The sequence below is a fragment of the Puma concolor genome, chromosome C1 (genome assembly GCF_028749965.1).
Source record: "Puma concolor isolate L17-30 chromosome C1, mPumCon1.1.hap2, whole genome shotgun sequence".
NCBI classification, from domain to species: Eukaryota; Metazoa; Chordata; class Mammalia; order Carnivora; family Felidae; genus Puma; species Puma concolor.
In genome coordinates, this window is record NC_141674.1 from 179,158,641 (window position 1) to 179,180,796 (window position 22,156).

At 38.2% G+C, this 22,156-nt stretch overlaps 1 protein-coding gene across 8 annotated transcripts in view; it reads right to left on the minus strand.

Moving 5' to 3' along the window:
* Positions 1-5,396: 5,396 nt before the first annotated feature.
* The window catches only part of STAT4 (signal transducer and activator of transcription 4), a 113,653-nt gene continuing 96,893 nt past the window's right edge, over positions 5,397-22,156 (minus strand). For 6 of the 8 annotated variants that reach the window (XM_086719164.1, XM_025931404.2, XM_086719166.1 and 3 more), the window contains 10 exons: positions 16,596-16,679; positions 15,018-15,116; positions 12,186-12,321; positions 10,589-10,638; positions 10,233-10,327; positions 9,806-9,942; positions 9,055-9,246; positions 7,838-7,904; positions 7,378-7,486; positions 5,397-5,696 (listed from right to left, as the gene is read on the minus strand). In XM_086719164.1, the coding sequence (XP_086575290.1) occupies positions 5,670-5,696; positions 7,378-7,486; positions 7,838-7,904; positions 9,055-9,246; positions 9,806-9,942; positions 10,233-10,327; positions 10,589-10,638; positions 12,186-12,321; positions 15,018-15,116; positions 16,596-16,679 (996 nt within the window). In that variant the 3' untranslated portion in view covers positions 5,397-5,669. The remainder of the gene's footprint in view (positions 5,697-7,377; positions 7,487-7,837; positions 7,905-9,054; positions 9,247-9,805; positions 9,943-10,232; positions 10,328-10,588; positions 10,639-12,185; positions 12,322-15,017; positions 15,117-16,595; positions 16,680-22,156) is intronic. The other 2 variants (XM_086719169.1, XM_086719170.1) reach the window with 2 other exon arrangements.

Genomic DNA, 22,156 nt, shown 5'->3' on the forward strand with positions numbered 1-22,156 from the left:
GCCTTCAGCTTTCCCTCCAGACTCCTACATGATCTGGTCTTAACCCTCTCTCCTACCCATGTTGCCCCAGTCACTCCATGTCTCCCCATGCTCCACTCCTTGTGGCCTCCCTCTTTTCCTCAAGCACTCAAGATTTTATCAGCAGGGGTCTTATTTAGGTACTGTTCTTTTAGGATGCTGTGTTCCTGGCTGTGTCTATGAACTTGCTCCTTCTCATTCTTTAGGTCTCAGATCAAATATCTCCCCAGAGAGACCTTGATTGACCACTTCTTCCAGTTACTCTAGTCTTCATAGCACTTATTAAATCTCTCATTTATTACTTGTCTGTTTTCATCTCTCCTCACAACAGGAGGGACTTTGTACTGTGACAGTCTGCCTCCTCCCAGGTTCTGTGGAAGAATTAAGCCTAATGCTCTGAGGCATCTGTGTATGAACTACTGTCTCTCCTATATACCTCAAATGGCACTGCGTACCATCCTTGGGTCAACTGGGAAAATAGTCAAGCTAATTACTTACTGTGTCTTATGGTTCAGATGGGAAACTCTAGTTGAGAAAGGCAGTCCCTGATACACAATCTCAGTATTTTTATAATATACATTTTTTAACGAGTGCATAATACCATCAACCAACACTGGAATCAGGAATCACAGGTTAATTCAACCATTCAGATCTCAACACTGGCTCTAGACTTCTTGAGCTAGAATTGAGGGGAGGAGAATAAAGGACATGTGTACTCTTAAAAACTCCCCAAAGGATTTTAATGAGAGCACCACTGTTCTACATCCTTATCAACCTCTTCCTCATCTCCACCCTGTCTAGACAGCCTCTAGGGTTCTTCCCATTGACAGCAGTCTGTGAGACATCTAACTGGATGACTGTCAAGGCTAATGTAAGAGTGTTGTGTAGGGCTTTCCCTAGGAGTAGTAAAGGCAATGAGTTTAATGAAGGCAGAGTTAAGGGGAAATTTCAAGAGCACTTGGTTCATCTATGGATGAACAGAAGTCTGGGATGTTAGGCACATACGTATAAGGTTTCTAAATTAAAGAGAAGTTAGAATAAGCAGATAATCAGACAATCTCATCCAGAGCATTTCTACAGAGTTTGGAAGTTATGAGTGAGGTGAAGTAGAGGGAAGCAATGGCAAGCATGTTTTGGTTACTAAATTTGAAGTATAATATTAGTGACTATCCCATAATTTTAGAATTTGGAAGGTTGTATGGAGAATTCTAGCTTAGTCTTGCAGGCAGGTCAAGGAGCAATATAAAGAAAGGAACTAATTACTGTCTTCTATGTGTTCAAATATTAAATAATTAACAACTATTTATTAAGAGGCAGAGACTGCACTAGATTTTAGGGATATAACTGTTAACAAAACCTTCTTGGTCCCTGTCCATAGAGAGTTTGCTTAGAGTCTAATGAAGAGGACAGCTAATATGCCTTTACAACAAGGTTGATAGGAACGGTGCTGGGGGATCTGGAAGCATGATGTGACCTGGGGTCATTCACATGTGCACATGGGGAGTGTGGGGGCAGAAGGCTTTCTAGAATCCTCAGGATGTATGAACATTATCCAGGTAGCAAGGTGGATAAGGTGGGGTTGGAGACTTGAGAAGATGCAGTGGAGGGAGGCAGGAGAGCACCTGGGCCATCAAAGAAATGGAGAGTAGCACAGTCTTGTGCATGTATGTTTTGGAGAGTGAGAGCCATTGTTGGGGGAGGTGATGAGAGAGGAGTTGAAGACTAAGAAGAGACTAAATAATATATGACTTTGGAAAGATCCCTTGAGAATTATGGTCATCATCCCAGAGTTGGGATTCTTAAATTTTTGTGCCACGGGCCCCTTCAGCAGTCTGATGAAGCCTATGAACTCCTGCAAAGAGTAATATTTTTACTTGAATAAAAGAAAATACATGAGATTAAATGGAAAAGCAACCACAGTGAGATGCAGATATCAGAATATTAAAACCAACTTTGTGATATAGTGATACAAGTGCCTCTTTGTTAATGGCATTAAATAGGCTCTAGCAGTGAGTCTGATGACAATTTCAAAATTGTACTTAGCATAAGAAATATTTCGAGATAATTGTAACAACTCTAATGTGAGAAAAAGGTGCGGGTTATGGTTTGTTGCCTTTATTCATAATTGAAGGAAATTCTAAGTTTCAGTTAGAAGTCTGTGAAAACTCTTTTGCCATCCAAACTCATGAATACCCCGGGTAAGAACTGCTAATCCAGAGCACCAGAAACCATTTGAAGGTTATAAACAGAGGGTAAAATTATCTGATTTATTTTTTTTTGAGTAGGCTTCACACACCCAGCGTGGAGCCCAATGTGGGGCTTGAACTCACGACCCTGAGATCAAGACCTGAGCTGAGATCAAGAGTGGGACTGAGCCACCTAGGCACCCCCCTGATTTATTTTTATTTATTTATTTTTATTTTTATTAACATTTTTTTAAGGTTTATTATTTTTGAGAGAGGGAGAGACAGGGCTGGAGTGGGGGAGGGGGAGAGAGAGAGGAGACACAGAATCTGAAGCAGGCTCCAGGCTCCAGGCTCTGAGCTATCAGCACAGAACCTAACATGAGGCTTGAACTCACGAGCCAGGAGATCATGACCTGAGCCCAAGTAGGACACTTAACCGACTGAGCCACCCGGGCGCCCCTCCCTGCCCCCAACCCCCAATTTATTTTAAACAGAGCTGTCTGCCTACATAGGAAGCTGCATGGAGTTGTTTGTTGTATTTAAGGATGTTGCAGAGAATGTCCTTACTCATGTTTTTCTAGCGTCCTCTTTGTGAGGACTCTGGTGGAAATGTTCTTACAGTGGTAGTTACACAGCTGTATGGGCTTGTCAGAAAAGGGTGAATTTTATTATATTATACTTCAATAAGCCAGACTAAAAAATGCAGTCGAATCAATGAATGCTCATGGTCAATTTGAAAAAAAAAAAAAAAAAAAGTATCTGTGAAAAATTGGAGTGTGCACAGAGGCAGTTTGCTAAGTCCAGACTACACTTATCTGCTGTTGGAATATAGCTCTGATTGGTTTGACCTCTACTCTGTTCCTTCTTCTGCAGGGAGTTCTTGGGTCTCCTGAACATGTAAAGAAAAATCCCTTGGGTTTGACAGAAGCATACTCATTCTTTATGGGTCTCTGGGGGTCTTCCTTGCCACCTGAAGACTTTGAGGAAATCCACTGACAGCTGCCTTCTTTCAACATTATAGACAAAGGCATTGATATTTGGGACAATTGGTCAAAATGAGTCTACATGAAAAAGAATTTGCAAAGGGTTTAGCAAAATGGACGTCTGTGATTGGTCTGGGATGGGTGAGGGGAGAAGTGAAAATGTGATTCGATATTTAAAAAGTGAATCTACACTTTGTTTCATTAAATGCTACTTATTTGCTGCCGCCAGTTGTGAAAAAAACTTTTTTTGAGGGAGGATTTGTTGGAAGTGTGGTCTAAATTCCCTTCCCATTCATTGCACTTCATCTCATGTGGCACACACCTTGCCCTGAACTAAACAGGGATATCCAGGAATACCCTGCCAAAATCCTGTTACTCTCACAAACACGATTTCTGGAATGCAAGACTCTCACTCTTGGGAACTAATTCTATACTGGGATCAAGAGCTTGGTTTTGATTTTCTGAACCGAAAACCGGTACTTGTTGAACTCTTATTCTTACTACATGGCCTCTGTTTCTATTATAGGGAGCAAACTACAGATGTCTTTGTATTATCTACCCTCAAATAACAATGATGGTTGAGATCATACATAAGACCTTGGTATTCTGCTACCAGGCTCTATATTAGGCAGTTTCTAAAAATTTTGCTGAATAAGAGTGCATAATACTTTTAATACATTCCAGGGAATGAAAAGCTTCTGAAACCTTTTTTAGCTTCTAAATCCAATTGTTTAAGAGTATTTCTAGGTAGATTTCCTGGAGATTACTTCTTTAAGGTTTATGATGGTTTACTCTAATATTGCTGCCAATTGATATATTTGAATTTCAGAAAATGGGGCTTATGGAAGAGAGGCTGGGAGAATGCACCTTAAGTTAGCCTGATGGTCTTCCATCCAATAGACACCTTGACCATAAGAGTACTATTCAGGAGCTTGCAAAGGAATAAGGGAACGGGCCTTGGGGCAGGTGCAGAGCTTGCCTCTCAAAGAACAATATAAGATCCAGTTGGGCGCATGTGAGTGGGTATAAAGGATGAAATTGGTAAGATGGACTCTCTTTAAGAGAGAATACAGGTTATATTAAAAATATATATATTTATTTTCTTCTTTGTAACCTTTTCCATTACACATTAGCCTCTCTTTGTGTGGCTTGCCTCAGGGATAAAAGGTGGGCAGAAGAAGTTACAGAGAGATCCTCTAGAGGGAATGGTCATCTCTGATTCTGCAGTCAGACCTCACCTTGAACACCAGCAACAAGATTTTTTGTAGTTGGTCATGGCAGATGTCTTGGTATTGTGACTTCCTCACCTGGTTCAACAACTTCCCTAGGGCTTATAGACATAGAGACCTCTCCAGGTCTTGGGTATTGGGGGATCCTGCATTAGTAACTAAGGGCAGTATCTGGGCAATGTCACCACTAAAGCAAGGCAAAGATCAGAAAAGATCTGCAGCTTATATACTTGTATTAGCATCCAGTAAAACCCCTCCCCTCCCTCATCACCAGAGAAAACTGAAGGGATGGAACTTCTCTTCATCCTAAACCGCTTTCCCAGACTCAAGTTGGATTCATGGGACTGGAGACTCAGAGCTGGAAAGGATCATAGGACTCACCTAGTCCAAGCCCTTCTAGAGCCCTTGTTTCATGAGATTTTTACCTCTGTACCTACTGTCAGTGCAATTTACCTGAGAATACCACCAGAGAATGATACTGAATTCCTTCCCCTAAGGAGAGGTCGTCCCCGGCAGTGGTACCAACAGCTGTAAACCCCAAAGTTGGGACAGTATTGACATGGCAATCACGAGGCTTCATAATTCATTCCAGGACACCCTGTGAATTGCTGCCGTTCGTGTCTCACCGTTCCTTCCATCTGGTATCTATTGTGACGACTCTTACCTGCCAGAACTCAGGACATTAGCTTATTTGGCTTTTCTCTTAGGCCTTCTTGCTGGTTTTTGACTGATGTAGGTGTGACTCTATCATTCTTGACCTATTCTGAAATCTTTTTTTCTTTTTTTTTTTTTTAAAGATTTTATTTTTAAGTAATTCTACATCCAATGTGGGGCTCAAACTTACAACCCCAAGATCAAGAGTCACATGCTCTTCTGACTGAGACAGCCAGGTGCCTCTATTCTGAAATCTTAATACTTAATCCTTCTGGAGCCAAAATCATAAGTAACATGTGAGAAAAAAATCAGAAATGAAACAAATATATACAAACGAGTCTTTTGTTAATGTTATATTAACAGTGGTTTCTTCAAGTGTCTTATCTTGCAAGTTTATCTGAAGCTTTGGTTCTTAGCATTCCAATCAAAACATTCCCAATTGGTGGTGTCATGCCAGTGAAAGGAGAGCTTCAGACTTCAACCATTTCCTGGAAATTGGTCTATACAAAGCTGAAGAAATAAGATATGATTGTTGGCAAAGATCAGTCTTTAAGCTTTTTCATTTGCTTCCTTCTTTTGAGTGTCAAGGGTTTATCCTGTCATTCAGCAGAATATGGAGACTTCATCTAAAATTGGAAAATGAAAATGATTTTTGGGGAAACTATTAGTTTTGCAAATAAGCCATAATTTCTTAGGTAAACAGTCTCTTATCTACTATATACATCATAATATTTCTACCAATTAACTACTAAGTATTCACAAATTTCATCCCACAAAAATGTAATGAGAAAATGCTTGTAAAGTGTAGCAAAAGTTCTCCTATAGCTAAATGATTTAAGACAACTAACACTGAAATAAGCCAGAGGGGACTATGGATTTTCCATCCCTGGAAATCTTCAAGAGAAGGACTAAAACTCACTTGATTTATAACCTGTGTAGAGGAGTAATATTTTCCACCCCAAAATGTGTCTTTTTAGCATGTGGATTATTTTAGGATGATGATGATGATGATTTTTTTAATGTTTATTTATTTTTGAGAGAGACAGAGACAGAATGCTAGTGGGTTAGGGGCAGAGAGAGAGGGAGACACAGAATCCGAAGCAGGCTCCAGGCTCCGAGCCATCAGCACAGAGCCCGATGCGGGGCTCGAACTCACAGAGCTACGAGATCATGACCTGAGCTGAAGTCAGACGCTCAACCGACTGAGCCACCCAGGTGCCCCTAGGATGATTATTTTTAAGAAACAAAAGGCTCAGGAAGAAACTTTGACTTTCTGCCTGTCTAAAAGTATTTAGATAGAGGACCTGCTCCAGGAAGGGAGCTATCACCATAGATAACTACAGTATAATATGAACTAGGTATGGTAGACAGGGAGGAATGAACACTTTGTTAAAATTCTGCTCTGTGTCCCATCGTTTCTGTATGGTCCAGCAAACATTTATTTATGAAATGTTTACTCTTTTTCATCTTCCTGTGAATTGTCTTCATTCCTTTGAAGTCCCATACTCCTAGCCCCTTTTCCTTGGCTCAGAATGGCATATAAGCCTCAAGTGTCTGACTGTGAGCCTCAAATTCTAATGGCCTCTCTCTTAGTACTTCATTTAGTTAGTAATTATTTGGCTTTCTCCTATTCATCCGTTTCATGTCAATTTAATTCTTAGATTAGCCAAATGAATCTTGATGAGTAAAGTAAAAATTTTTCTCCCAACACCAGATAGAAATCTCTTGGGGCTCAGGGTCTCTCCAAGATTCTATTATTCTAGTATGTTCATCCGTATGTAAATTGGGGGTTTGAATCACCTGATGGTATTGAGGAACAATAATAGATAAAATGCATCCTAAATCACATTTCGCATTTAAGATTGTGACTCACTTCTCAGGAGGGTATTATTATGCTGCTATTGATTGTAATTCATATACTACTTGAAGACTAATGTAAGTGACAATTAATCAAGAAGAATTGGAATTTGTGACGCTTGAACTAAAATAAATATTGACCAGTGGCCAATGGTGAAAGTAGAGACAAAGAGAACACGAGTGAGGCACAGGAATACTTCACCCTTTAGTGGCTTTTGATGGAGAGAACATAAAGCAGTTCAAATGAGGGAAGGTGTCTGCTTTCAATGCCCATAACGTCAGTGACCCACAGCAACCTACAGACACACCCAGTGTTATGCACATGGAATTGTTCCAACAAATGTGTTTTCTCACTTCTCAGGCAGAACTTGAGCCCTTTTGAGTAACAGGTACCACATTTGCTTCATTAGGAGTGCCCCTGACCAGCAATGGAAAAGAAAGGGAACATACTGCAGTTTCAATTGTTGTGGGACTCAGGTTTTCTCTCAGCACTGCATATACACTTGGAGACATAGGAAGAAGATCTGTTGGAGAATGTGGCTCAGTTGAATCACTTCGGCTTAAAGAGATAACAAAGTACATATTGAAAAGGATTAAATGGAACTCATTTCTAGGGCTTCATCTATTTGTGACATGGAGATGCCTAATTCATTGTTTGAAATGAGAGCACTCAGCCTATTATGGAATATACAGCATATAGAAGGGCAACTTTATAATTCCAGTTATGGTAGACTATGGAGCATTCTGAAGAGTCGCTTTATGTATTAAAGAAAATGGGACATTGAGCATTGAAATGCTTTATTGTCAGGTATATGTACTCTGCTCCATCCTTCAATTTCCTGTAGAGAACCTTAGTTTTTAAAAAATAAATTCAGTAATAGATATTTTACATGTGGCTAAGGTTACTTACATTGTTGAAATGGGGATAAATACAGATGGAACATAACCTTTGTCCCCCCTTTCTGTTGGTCTTGAGACTAGAAAAGAAAGGCAGGATAAAATGTTACCAATATTACTGATAAAATTATTAAAGAGTCTAGAAAAATATAAGTAATGTTAAAAAGAAGAGAGATAATATGATTGTTTAGCGATTCACAAAAATTTTTAGCTGAATAGATGAAACAGTATTTTAGAGAACCTGAAATGTGCCAGAAGAGAAAAACAAATCTCTTGACAGGCCTAATCTGACTTTGCATATTACTGTCTCCAAAATGCATGGGAAAAATTGAGAGTGAGCTATATTACCTATCTTCTATCTTCTATGTTATGTTTCAGTTTGACTGTAAAGACTGATTTATTTGTGTGCTGGAGAGATTTAAGATAACTCTAGGGCAGCAGCAAGTCACCATCTGGGAGTTAACGACTGCAGGATATTTCACAAGATGGTGCTTGTAGATTTAGTGGCTATCCATGAACATTGTAATGGATCATATACGCTTTTATTAGAGACACAGAATGGTGAACTTACATTACAGTTACATAGCTAATTTTATTTATGTCCTGTCATGTATTTAACAAATATTTACCAATTACTTATTTTGATCAGGTGTTATTTAAGCCCCTTTGCAACCAGGAAAGGCAGGCATGTCAAGACTTGTTATTGGTAGGCCAGCAGTAGTGGGGAATGAAGCACAGACCCCTTTGTCCCCTCCCTGCCAAATAACCATACAATCTGAGTTGTGCGATGATAGTAGGTAAAAAATATAAAGGTTGTAAACCCCAGGCTTCTTTTGCAGAAAACAAACTCGCCTAACTTGTGACAGCTTTCTAATCATTACTTCCTCATTATTTTTCTTCTCCCAAAGTCATAGAGGTGAAGTCAGCACCACTTCTATTTTAGGAAGGAGAAAACTCAAACTCTACAAGTGGCTGTAAGAGGCCACCATGCCATGGTTAAGTCCTGTCACAACTACTGATTACTAACTACTCTGCTGGAGTTGGACAGCCCCAGCCATCCCTCCTCAGAAACTGACACACTACTTCATTTCTAAGGCTTTGACCTCCATGTACCCCCTAGGTCTTACGATGATCAAAGTAAACATAAAAAGAGGAACTTTGTTTACTTTACTCCAGTATGAGGTCATTTTCCAAAATCTGGACAAAACAAGCAAACCGAAAGAAACTAACCTTCGCACGGCTGGGAGCTGTAGTGTTTACCGAAGGCTTTGTCTTTGGGAATGTCAGGATAAAGGAACTTCAGAGGGTTTTCAGGAATGTTTTCAGCCATAATAACCTTGTAGTCTCGAAGGATGTCAGCAAATGGCAGAGCAGACAACCGGCCTTTATTGTAGGGTTCTACAGAGTGGAATCTCACTTCTCCTGGAAAAACAGAAAGGGTGAGGGGCCTCTGGGTGGCTCAGTTGGTTAAGCATCCAGCTCTTGGTTTGGGCCCAGGTCATGATCTCATGGTTCGTGAGATCAAGTCCCACGTCATGCTCTATGCTGAGAGTGTGAAACCTGCTTGGGATTCTCACATGCTGCTTCTCTTTCGCCCCTCCCCCATTCTCCCTCTCTCTCTTTCAAAATAAATAAATAAACTTAAAAAAAAAAGGGTGGATGAGGGGAGGAATATTCAGGCTTCTGCAGGGCATTCTTTGTGGGCATTCTTCCTACCCACGTTATCTTTATGTCACTGGCTATAAAACAATGCTAGCCCTTTTCTGCAGTGTGGATGGTACATATGGCCATGTGATAGAGGACACCCACATAGGCTGTGAAAAATTCACGGTTCTCTCTTCTGGGACAACTGTAACAACTAATATTCAAGCTCACCGAACACATGAAAAACAGAACACGCACTACACACTTCTGAAAACTGAAACACCAATAGTCAAAGTCAATACTAACTTCACATGAATAAACAAGAGTAAGCATGTACCATTTTCAGAATGGTCTACCCAGGTGAAAGTTATTCCTCCAAGGTGGCTTTCACTGAATCTTAACAAAAAGGTTCCAGGCATTTTATCCTTTAGCAAGAGTCGTTCCTTCTCTTTGCTAACAAAGCCCATGACATACCTAAAAATAGAACAATGCATAGTTTTATCTGATCAAACACTATGATTTATTACACTTGCATTTATTTCATCCACAAAGAACAGATTTGTACTGAGTGTAATAAAAGTCAATGGAATAGTCTTCTAAGATTAGATATCAGTACTCTGTGAAGAATGTAGGAAACCGAACCATTCCCACCACCCCCCTGACACTAAACATGTTTAAAAAGAAAAGAAAAAGAAGGGAAAAAAACAACAGCATAAAAATAAGAACCTAATGAACTCTTATGGAAAATAGAACCTGTAACTCACCCATCGATCCAAAGAGGAAGAATGTGTTTCTTAATTAGATCTAATATTGCTTCAAGCCATGTCCAGAAAGTAAATGATTTACCAGGTAAGTGTTCCTAGTGGAATAAAAAAACATGTTAGGACAATGATTATTTCAATAGTAATAATCGAATATTATTTCAAATACTATTTCAATAGTAATTGATATAATAATTCAAGTTTCATTTTTCAATGAAATATTTCCTCTAAGTCAGACAATAGAGTTAAAAAAATAACTGCATCCAGGAAACCTTAAAACCCCAATAATACTATGGAGGCTTAAAAAGAAGAACTACTAAAAAATGATCTAAATGATATTCTTGTTCCCCTGTTTGTACCTTGCAGAACTTGGCCCAGGTGAGATGACCATCATTGTAGCTAGACTGGACTAAAATGAAAGAAAAGAATGAGATTTTTATTGAACAATTAAACTCTTCAATATGGTGCTCAATTTAGATTTTGCCCAGCCCCTTTCAAGAATTTCTTAAGCACCCGCTATGGGTTTACAGTGTGCTTAATACTAGGAACAGTAAAGATGTAAGATATGAAATTTATCATCTAAGAAAAATTCTTTTTAGTGGAGGAGCTAAGATAGTTTTAGGAAGAGGGTGAGTTTTTAGGACCAGGTCCCCAGTGAATGAATAGGATATAAGTTATCACAGAAGGATGAATAAACCACTCCAGTAGTAAGAATAATGCAGGATGAGGCATAGTGGACATGAACATGGCTTAGGTAGGAGACAGTAAGAGCTGCCTAATGTTGGTAAATAAACATAAATTTATGTAAGTTAGATATAGCCAGATTACCAGGAGTCCTGATTATTGCCATGAAAAGAATGAACTAGAGATCCATTAGGCAATAAGGAGCCTTTGACTCCTCTGATCCAGGGAAATGAAAGGATACACAAGTTTCTATCTACATTTTTAAGGAAATTATAACCCACAAGGATAATTTGATAATAATCTGAAAGGGTATGGCCACTATCTGTACTATATATTTAAAAACTTTATTCAATCAACAAATATTTACTGAATGCCTACTATTGAGTTCATAAACTAAAGTTCAAAAAACATATTTACATTAACTAAATTTTTCAATATTCCCCAAAGGTCTGATTTATTTATTAATTATTTTTTTCAATAGGTCTGATTTATTTAAATACCTATTGATCACATAGTAGGTACAAGTGGCAACCCAGCATCACTTGCCAAATTACACACGATTTCACTGCTGTTGCTCAAATCCATCTTCGGCCCTACTTTAACTAGAAATGCATACAAATCCAATGCTAAATGTGTTCACCCAGACTTGTCAAAATGTAGATATCTTTTGAAATTCTTTTAGAAAAATCTTACACTATAGTCACTATATGAAGTACCAATGACTATTTTGCAAGTTTAAAAAATACTAGTCAAAACTGAAATTTTCTTGATACGGAGGATTAAGTATTGCATGGGTGGCTTTGAATTTCTAGTAAATTCCCTGGTCCTGGAATCAGCTATTGTCCAGTTGTTAATGACCATTGTGATATTGACATGAAGGATCAAGGCACCATCAAGGCTTCACATGACACTCAGTGGAAATGGCACAGAAACACCCTGGAGACTGGAGAGTGGAATGGAAAGGAAGGGGCTTTGGACCTGGACAGACCTGGCCCGTGTCTTGGCTCTGCTGTGTACTAGCCACGCAGCCGTGGCAAGTCACTTAACGTCTGAAACTAAGTACCCTCATCTATAAAATGTAGAAAACAATGAGATACCCTTTCTGAGGAAAGAAAACATAACATTTAGCTCTGTGCCTCACAATATGGTAGACAGTCAATAAATTATGACTATCATTATTATTATTATCGGTAGTAGTAATATCACCTTGTTCTTTAAAATACTTGAGAACCCAAAACAGAGGCCAAGTCTTCTACATCTACCAGCTCTCACCTGTAAGCTTCTCTGCCAACATATTGAGTTGATCTGAGTTAAGGCCACGACCTACGTATGATGAAAACTGCCAGCTCATCACTTCCAGGAGTTGACTCAAAGTGGCAGATGGAGGATTATTAAAAAAAACCAAGTTCTGAAATAGAGTTTTTAATGATGATTGTATTCATTAATTACATTGAGCACACTATAATTCAATATATAAAGTTCCTGTTTTAAACTCTTTATGCCAATCTAAGTTAATACAGAATATTGTCTCATCTCTCTTGTGCCTTTCATTTTTACTTCTTTAGTTTTTTAAAGTTGGGGTATCTTTTGAACTGCTTTTTTAAAAAGGATTTATTTTATTTTTAGAGAGAGAGAGCATTAATGGGGGAGAGGGGCAGAGAGAGAGAGAAAGAGAGAGAGAATCCTAAGCAGGCTCCATGCTCAGCACAGAGCCAGATGCAGGACTCAATCCCACGACCCTGGGATCAGGAATTGAACTGACATCAAGAGTCAGGGGCTTAACCGACAGAGCCACCCAGGTGCACTCCTGTTGTGCTTTTTAATTGAACTGATTTTGTCTTTTCCTAAAGAGTTCCTTAATCTTTGAGTCCAATAACATATATGGCTCCATCTATCCTTGAAAGAATAATTGGGCATCTTTTAAATTTCCATAGACTATGGGCTATCAATTAACTGATATAAGTACTTAACATTGTCCAACAGATCATCGGACAAATACTCTTTTCTGAACTAATAATCTTAAACAAAACCTATATCAAGTTATTAGTTTATCACGGGTTGGTACAAGTTACACCTTGAACAAACAAAGCATCCCACAGCACAAAAATGGTTAAGTCTCAGGCTAAAGAAGGTGACCCTACAATATGAATTCATAATTCACCTGAGTCCTGTTTTATGGATAATAAAGTAGTCTTTTCTTTTGATCTGGACAGCAGCATCTTCTGTATGATAAACTGCAAACAAGATTGCTTGTACCAGGAACTGGGTCAACATTAATGAGAGAGGAGACTTTATCTCAGAGTACTGGGAAACAGAAGGTATGAAAGCCAAAAAAGATGTCCTAAGGAGAGTAGCAGGGCAAGAATTAACTAACCTAGTGCAGTGCAGGGAGAAGGCCTTTGGTGAGCGGGAACTAAGCTGGGCAGCAAGGAAAAGAATCAATCCAAGAGATTTCAGAAAATGGGACTGAAAGAAGACACAGCACCCAACCCCAACAAAGAGTGGGAGATAGGAAGGGGAGGAATGGAGAGAGAGAGTTTCTGGAAAGACAGTTTCCCCTGAACCAGAAAATTGTGTCTGGATGAATGACCAAAAAGCATAGAATATAATCAAGGTATAGGAGCTTGGGTTTTGAAGCAGAATAGAATAAAGAAGAGAACCAGAGTTCATTGTTATGCTGAACTCTGTAAGTAGGCTGTGCATCCAAGTTTTAGGAGCTATATATGATCTGCATCTCCAGATTCCTCATCCAGGAGCAGAGTAGAATCTGGGATGGTCAGTATGACAACTTTGGTGGCTTTCTTACAGAAGAAGGATGCTGAGGAAATCTTAGTGCAACAGTACTGTGCCAAGGACAAAGAAATGACCCATCTTCCCTCCTACATCCTGGAGTTGAATGAAAAGCTCTGAATATGTGTAGCTCACAGTGGGAAATGGCATTTATTTCCAGGGGTGTAGGCTCTTCTTGGCTTTAAAGACCGGGTGGCTTCTCTAATGAGTCCTGTTCTCACTATTATCCTGAGAGGAAGCGAGGTACCATGTACCCTGTGCAGCCTTCCTCTCTACAGTTTATCTGTTTCCTCTCTACAGTTAATCTGTTTCAGATGCCAGGGCACCGGAGGATGAGAAAGAATAAGGCTGAGTCATTTTCCATGTTGTTTCCTTATTAGGCCCACTTTTAAAAAAGAGAAAGAACACTTAGAGCCAACTCATTATGTCTGTTCTTGTTGCTAGAACCCAAGGTAAAAAAAATTCTTCCCTTAAGAGTGAATATTTGCTTTGAATTAGGAAGAAATGTTATTTACATTTGACCTATTTTCTCTAGCCCTTGGTGGTTTCCAGGACAACAACACTGAGGTTTTGTAAGATGGAGCAAAGGGAAGGGCTGACTCATCTTTTTTGCCACTCCCTTCGCTGGTTGTCTTATAAGAAGAGCATCTGTTTTGGGCTTGCTTTGTAACTTAGGGCCACTTTTTAATCTATTTCTCAAATAACCACCAGGTGGCATTAAAACCCAACTTGAGCCTAGAATGGATTAAATCTATAATCAACCTGAAAATATTTATAATCAGAGGGTAGGTTAGGCAAGATTGGTTAATGTTCTAGTCACTTATTTGGAAGCCAATTTTTTACTTTGTAGAAAAGTCTCTTTGGAGGTGTGGCCAAAAGTAAGGAGGTAAACACAGTAGTCAGATACTAAATTCTAGACCAAGAAGTCTCCCCAAGCCCAATTAACAGAGCCACAGGATGGGCTTAGAAGTCTCTGTGATGCACATAGTTGGAAGATGACCAGACCCTCAGAAGAACAAATACCTGTCTGTCAGTTTTGCTAGTTGGAACCCTCCCAGCGTCCAAGCCCATCAGAATATATTGCTTTAAATATAACATGAGAGAGGATTCATACAACTAAATATATTGGAGTTCTGGAATAAAATAACCCAAAAAGTCATGCCAAATTTCATATATATAGATATATGGATACATATTCAAAATTCATATCTATATATCTATATCTATATATATCTTTTGATGCATATGGGTTTTATTGACAATAAAACAAATCAAATATAATTAAAGGAGGAGAAATAGGAATAGAGACTCTACCTGGGAATCATTGGTTGACACATTGTACCAAATGATGGATGCCCAAGCATTAGGTAACTGACTGACATTGGAAATCATCACCACAGGTAATGAGCTGGTCTGGTTTAAAAAAAAAAAAAAAAGCACTGTTATTATAGGTAGTTGCACCTTGCACTGATTTTATACTTGACTCTGTCTCCTGAAGGGCTATCTCAAGGGAGCTCCACTCCTTTAATCCTGGTGTCTACACTGCCTTGGATACTAAAATGACTTGTGAAGGTACGGGCACTTTCCGAGCATGTATGAGTCAAAGTACAGGGATGAATGGAGCCATAGAAACAGGAATTCTTTCAGACTGTTTGGTCAGTTAGGTTCTCTAATATCTTACCTTGACATCATACAGATATTTATATTTTCTCATATATATAGACTAAAATGCAGCTAATTAGAGGTTGTATTGATTTTGCAACTGTCCTCTTAATAAGTTACTTTAAAGAATTTAATTTTAAATTTATCTCTGAAATGGTCAATATATTCAAGTTATGATCTGACAGTCTAATTAATGTCAGTACTAAATATGGGGCGTTTTAACTGCAGAAGATGGAGAGGTGAGCAATTCTGGAGAAACATAGCTGCCTGGTCTGCTGTGGAACTCACCCTAGTAGTACTGGTGCAGAGTTTTCAACCTCATGGAATAAACAGACTTTCACAGATAGTGTGTGGAACCAATCAGCCTACATTAGTCCCTTCCCCATAACAGGTTAGATCTTTGTAGACAGTAAAATACCCAGCTTAAGAGGTCACAGAAATAGAAGTTTAGGGAAAAGAGATGAGGAAGGCATTTATGGAAACATTTTACAAATTTACATTCATCAAGACAACAAAAGAAAGGCAGGACTTTAAAACAGTACATCCCACAAATAAGATCGTATCTGGGGTGTGTAAAACTGTGTTTGTTCATTCATGCACTGGTTCATTCATTTATTTGACAAATGTCAAACAGCTACTATGTGCTAGACATTGAGTGAGTCACTGGTAAGGAGTGAAAAAGTCATGATGTCCTGCCTTCAAGCAGCTCAGAGTCAGTTATGTTCAATTTAATCCTCAGAATTTCTTTATTCCTTTTTTGAGCACAACGGTGACTGTTACAAGAGAATCAAAACAATGCACTGTTAAAGTTCCTATCATTTGTCTTTACTCATTACGCTAGAAAAACCTTCTTTCTGAGGGATTTTATGTAAAGGTTAAAATTTTGAAAATACATCACTATGTGACATAGTTTAAGGCTTTCCACTGAGTATTCATAACTCAAAAGAGTCCAGAAAACGAACCAGCAAACATGCAACATGGGTAAGAAATTCAATCTGTATCGAATTGATAATGCCCATGAGATTTTATCATTTATATTTAACCAGAATAGTATACATTCTAACAGTAGAATGTTGACTAATTAGTAACTGACATAATGATTTTCCAAAGTAAAACAACAACAACAAAAAAATAGAGAATGTACTAAAACCTAGAAAAGACTCAGCTTTCATCTACAAATGACAACAAATTACTAAAAATATTATTAGCAAAGAGTTAATTGATACCTACCTCTAAATCTATGGTCAGGCCATAGAGGCAGATCTGTGTTTCAAAGGTTATAGAATGAAGCTCTTCAGTCACCATGTGACAGCCCTAAGGAAGAAAGAAGTAAGTTGTTATCTTACAAATGCATTCCTGCTATCTATTAGTAGGCCTGCTTCTATACAAATTAATACATTCTTGAATGCCCTAAACATTCCCTATTATGGAACATTCCCTTTTATTATTTGAAGAAGTTATTTAGAGTATTATACAGAGTGAGAAATCTTCATTTCCACAAACAGAATGATTTTAAGTCTCCATAACAATTTAACTTCTGACTCAAAATTCCAGCATATTTTTATCAGTTTAAGTGCAGACAAATAATTATTTATTTTTAATTTTTAAAAATTAGTCCTTTCACCTTACAAACTAGTAATAAAAGTGAGGCATATGTGCGTAGATATAACAGAAACAAGTGAGTATCATAATTAATTTATTTAAAAAGAAAGCAAGATTTTCCTCTGGTTAAACATGGCAGGTGGAAAACATGTATTTTCCTCTGCTCCCTCCAGAAACTGCAATAAGTTTTGTTAACTTTTTAGTAAAGTAAAACTATAATCTAGATGCCCAATGAGAGGTGGGGGAGTATGGAGTGAGGGTGGCAATGAGGGGCAGTGTCTCTCAGAACAAGGGGTTGGAAGCATTGAGGCCCTGAGGCCAGGGAGTGAAGAGGGCTGAACAGGGGAGTAATTTTGAACCCATGTAATGAGGTCCCCACCCCTCCCTGTCCCTGGAGTGGGACAGAAGGTTACTCTCTAGAGTGGATGAATTAGAGGAACTAGAGAGGCTATCTGCATTTCAGATCCAAGGCCAAACTGAGGGAAGGGATAAGATACAATGCAGAAAAGAGGAAGATCCTGTAAAAGTCTATGAAGAAGTCTGTGCCCCTTTCTTTGACATCTCCAGGAAAGACATCTGGGAAGTGGACAAGTTCAAGGAGACACCTTACAGACATTGCCTTTGGGGGCCCCCAATAAGACATTCAGATCCTAATAATCACCCTTAAGTCTATAATTCCCAACATGCACATAGAGCTTCCAGACTTTTAGTGCCTTTCTCCTAAATAGCAAACATTTGACAATCACCAAACATGACAAAACCTGTTACATGAATATTGATACAAAAATCAACAAGAAAGAACTCAGAAAAAAGAGATACTGCAAAAAAGCAAATGAAGAGTTTACAAAAAATGTATCAGGGTCAGTTTTACACATTAGCTTAACAAATAAATGGCATAAGAATGGGGCAAATCAACCAATCATAATGGGTGGACATCAGTTGGATACTGATTTGCACAAACCACTGTAAAAAGATCTTTTTGAGAAAATGGAGAAATTTGAATAATGGAGTTTTATTAAGGAAAGATTTTAAGAAATTGCTATTTTTTTTGTTTTTTTGTGTTAAGTGTACTGTGGTTAAGGTTTTTAAAAACCTCTTATCCAGAAGTTCTGCCTACCAAAATATCAATGAGTAAGATGTTATCCTATCTGGAATTTAAGTACTCCAGAAAAAAAAGTGTGTGTATAGGGGGAAAACAGATGAAATAAGACAGGCAAATGTTAATCATTGTTGAAGTTGAGTGATGTATAAATGGAAGGTTCATTGTATTTCTCTCTCTCCTTTTGTGTGTGTGTGTGTGTATTCACTAAAAAGCCCAAGATGTTTAAAGCTCTTTATTAATATCCTTAAAGATGTAACAAATATATTACATCAGTGAAACAAGACTAAGATTCTATCAAAAGGAACATTCGGAAAATAATAATTAATAATTAAAAATATAATAAGAGAAATAGACAAGTCAGCAGAAGGACTGGAAACAACGTGAAAGAAATGTCCCAGAAAGTAAAACAAAAAAATGAAGAAATTAAAAAAAATAGGATAGAAAAGATAGTAAAGAATTAATACACAAACTCCAATAACAAGCTAACAGAAATTCCAGAAAACTAATAGAGAAAATGGAATAGAAAAAAGATCAAAAGCATAACCCAATGATAACACTCATACACTGCTGATGGGAGTTGGTAACATCACTTTACAGAATAATTTCTCAATATCTAGTAAAGTAGAAAATGCACTTCCTAGGATGATGGTGAAAGGAATTAAAAAAACCCAAAAAATAAAAAAAATAAGTGTGCACAGAATCGTAGGGCAATCAGCCCAAATTAGAGCGAGTGATGGAGGATTTCCAGAGGGATGTTGCCAAGAAAAAAGAAAAAAACAAAAACTCAGATTGAGTTGTTTGGCCATATTGCAAAAAGTTTTCAAGTTTTGAAGAAGGGTTTTGGGCTATATTAGTGACAGGTACATAAAATAAAGCGATGAAATAAAAAAAAATGAGGCAACTAATAAATCCAGGGAAAATTAGAAATAATACAAGAATGGAAATACAATTATACTGTGATATATGGTCAGCTGTTAATAATTTTTTTATACTCATAGTAATGTAAACATTGAATATATTGACTAAGCCAAAATATATTATATAATGATACTGTGAAGGTGGGGGGAAATTTACATGTATGGAGATCTGCTATAAAAGAGCCATAGTTTAACCTTTTATAGAAAGAATTCAGGAGTTAGATATATAATTTAAAAAAAAAAATCAAGAAATGGTAGGGGCGTCTGGGTAGTTCAGTCAGTTAAGAGTCCAACTCTTGATTTTCCTCAGGTCATGATCTCACTGTCGTGAGATTGAGCCCCGCATTGGGTTCGGTGCCAGGCATGGAGCCTGCTTGAGATTCTCTCTCTCTCTTTCTCTTTCTCTCAAAAAATCCTAGTATGATGTTAGTATAATACTTCAACTCAAAAAATGATCACCTCTGAAAAGTGGGTTTAGAGTGGGAAAGAGTGGGACAGAGATTGCTGTTTTCCTTGATGAAATCTTACAGCACCTTGCTATGTGCCCAAGACCAGCAGCACTGTCATATAAAAGCTTGTTAGAAAAATAGGATCTCTGGCCTTATCCTAAGCCTACTGAATCAGATTCTGCATTTTAACAAGAACCTCGGGTGGAATTTGTGAGGCAATGAGTCTCAATGTGCTGTATCCACATTATGTTTAGTCTCAAAAGAGTTGTGGAAAATTTGGAGATGGTATAAATGCCTTCAACAATTAAAAAAAAAAGCTTGTGGGAAACTGTAAACAGAAGTGGAATTATTGAGACTAGAAACTCAGGGTAGGATTGGAGGCAGCAGAATCAGCTTTAGGAGAAATGATCTAATATTGAATATGTATTAATAACAAGTTGGAATCTTCTTGTATTAAGTTTCAAATAATAAAAATAGTTCTAATATGATGATATGAAGGACAATTACATGAAGAAGACTTTCTTGACAATGAGGAATGTTAAACTTAGGATTTGTTCCTGAAAAGGAAGCAGCAAGTTAAAGACCCCTCTCTCCCTTGGGTTAGACCCGTGTGATATCTTACATTGTCTTCAGGTAGCTGGATTCATGGGATTGCTTCTTACTGGGTTACTAGAAATTATGTTAATGGAAATTTTGCTTACAAATCCCTTAGACCATCCCTAAAATTACTCCCAGGACATCCAACGCATGAAATAGCTAGTTTCCCCCCAAACCTCTCCTGTCTTGAAATAAATAAATTGCTGTTTCTTCAGTTGAGCATGAGATGAAGGAGTCAGGTTGTGTTTAGGCACCAAGTTGAACAAAACCGACATTTTTTTAAACAACAGAGAATCTCACTGCCCTATATAGGGTATTTACACTATGCAAACCCTGGGACAAACGAAGAATCCACAATTTCATATTCATTAACGGGTGTCTTTCACATTCTCACTAAGTTCAATGGCAGACAGGATGATATAAGCCTGCGTAGAACATTTAAGAGGCTTGAGGCAAGCACAGATGGAGACCCACATACCATATGCCTAAACATTTAACCATTATAAATCAAATTAACAAACTGATATATGATATAGCCTCCTGCCTTGACATCTAAGCTTTCATATTACCTAACTGGCCAGGTTTCAACTCCTCAAAGTTCCATTGGAACATGGTGGCCTGGAGAGAGGTGGGCCAATCTGGACCATTGCCCATTCCCCCCACCCCCACTTCCACCTCTGTGAGAAACCTCACTGACTAGTGTGGCCCTTTGGCCTCTGCTTGTGTCTAGAAATATTTGCATTGGTGGTGCCATCTGTGCTTGGGACTCTGGGAAAGCACCCTGCCTTGATCCCACGGACATCTTTCTCAGTAGGGGGGGTGGGCACAGCTGGCAGACAGCTAAAGGGAGCCTTTTTGAGTATGAGGTCCTATCCATCCCCTATACTAATAGCCTCTATAGTCTAATTTATACAATTAAATGTAAATATGATATAATTATTCATGATTATAGATGATTTCCTCAGATCTCTGTGTTATGGCACCTGCGTATTCACACTCCAAAGTGTGAGAAACCAGGACTCCACAGACAGAGCAATGACGCTTAGAGTTGTCCATTAACATTGGGAAAAGGCTTCGTGCTTTGGTTATTACTTTACTGAACTGGAATGTAGATGGTGAGAGGTTTCTTCAGTGATTCAAACTAATATATAATGATTACTTAAAACCTCTGATGCAGTTGTGAGGCATACTGAGAATGAAATCCAGCAAGGAAGCTGACACACAATACACATGACTGGAGAAAAGTGCTCTGACAAAAGGAAGCGTCATTAACTTTCAAAGCTTGCATGGCCATCAGTCAAAGTCTTTATTACTTTATCAGTGTAGTCCAAGCCAGGGACGCTATTCAATTTCACATTCTCAGGGTCTATTCTTTATAGACTGGGGAAAACATTGTGGAGAATGTGCACCATTAATGGCTGTGTTAAAAGCCATCCTAATCAGCTGAGATGATTATGGATTTAAAACATCCATATATATGATATTTATATTATATGGCACTGAAAATATAAATGGATTGACTTTATTATACTTGTAAAGAAAAGCACACACTGGATAATCTGCTAAGAAACTGGAAAAGTGGCAGAACAGCTTGACCAGGCTCCATCTGGAAAAAAAACACACAACCTCAGGAAAGGTAGGTATAGATGTCACCATATTCTTCTTTTCTCTGCTCAGTGCCAAATAATACACCCTGGAAACCTAGACCATGTTAACAAATAGCTATGGCTTTTGACTTGACAGGAAACCTCCGTTAAGAAAATATGACTGGGATAAAGCTAATTTTCACCTAAATTCCTTGCTTATCTCTTAACAAGCCATAGTCTATGATAATGTTTCATGGGGAAGACTACGTGGAATAGAAAACAATCATCCATTCACCTAGAGTGTATTTGTTGACTACCTATCATGTGCTAGACACTGGCTTAGATGCTGGGAAACAATGATAAAAGGGGAAATGATGGTACAATCACAGGAGATACAGACCCCAATCACAGAATCATAAGAAATAGATGGAAAATGACAACTAATTCTCAGCCTCACACAGTAAAATAAGGGAACTGTGTGGAGGGTGCCACATAAAAAGTTAACGTTTTTAGTGTTATCCTTGTACTGACGTCTCTT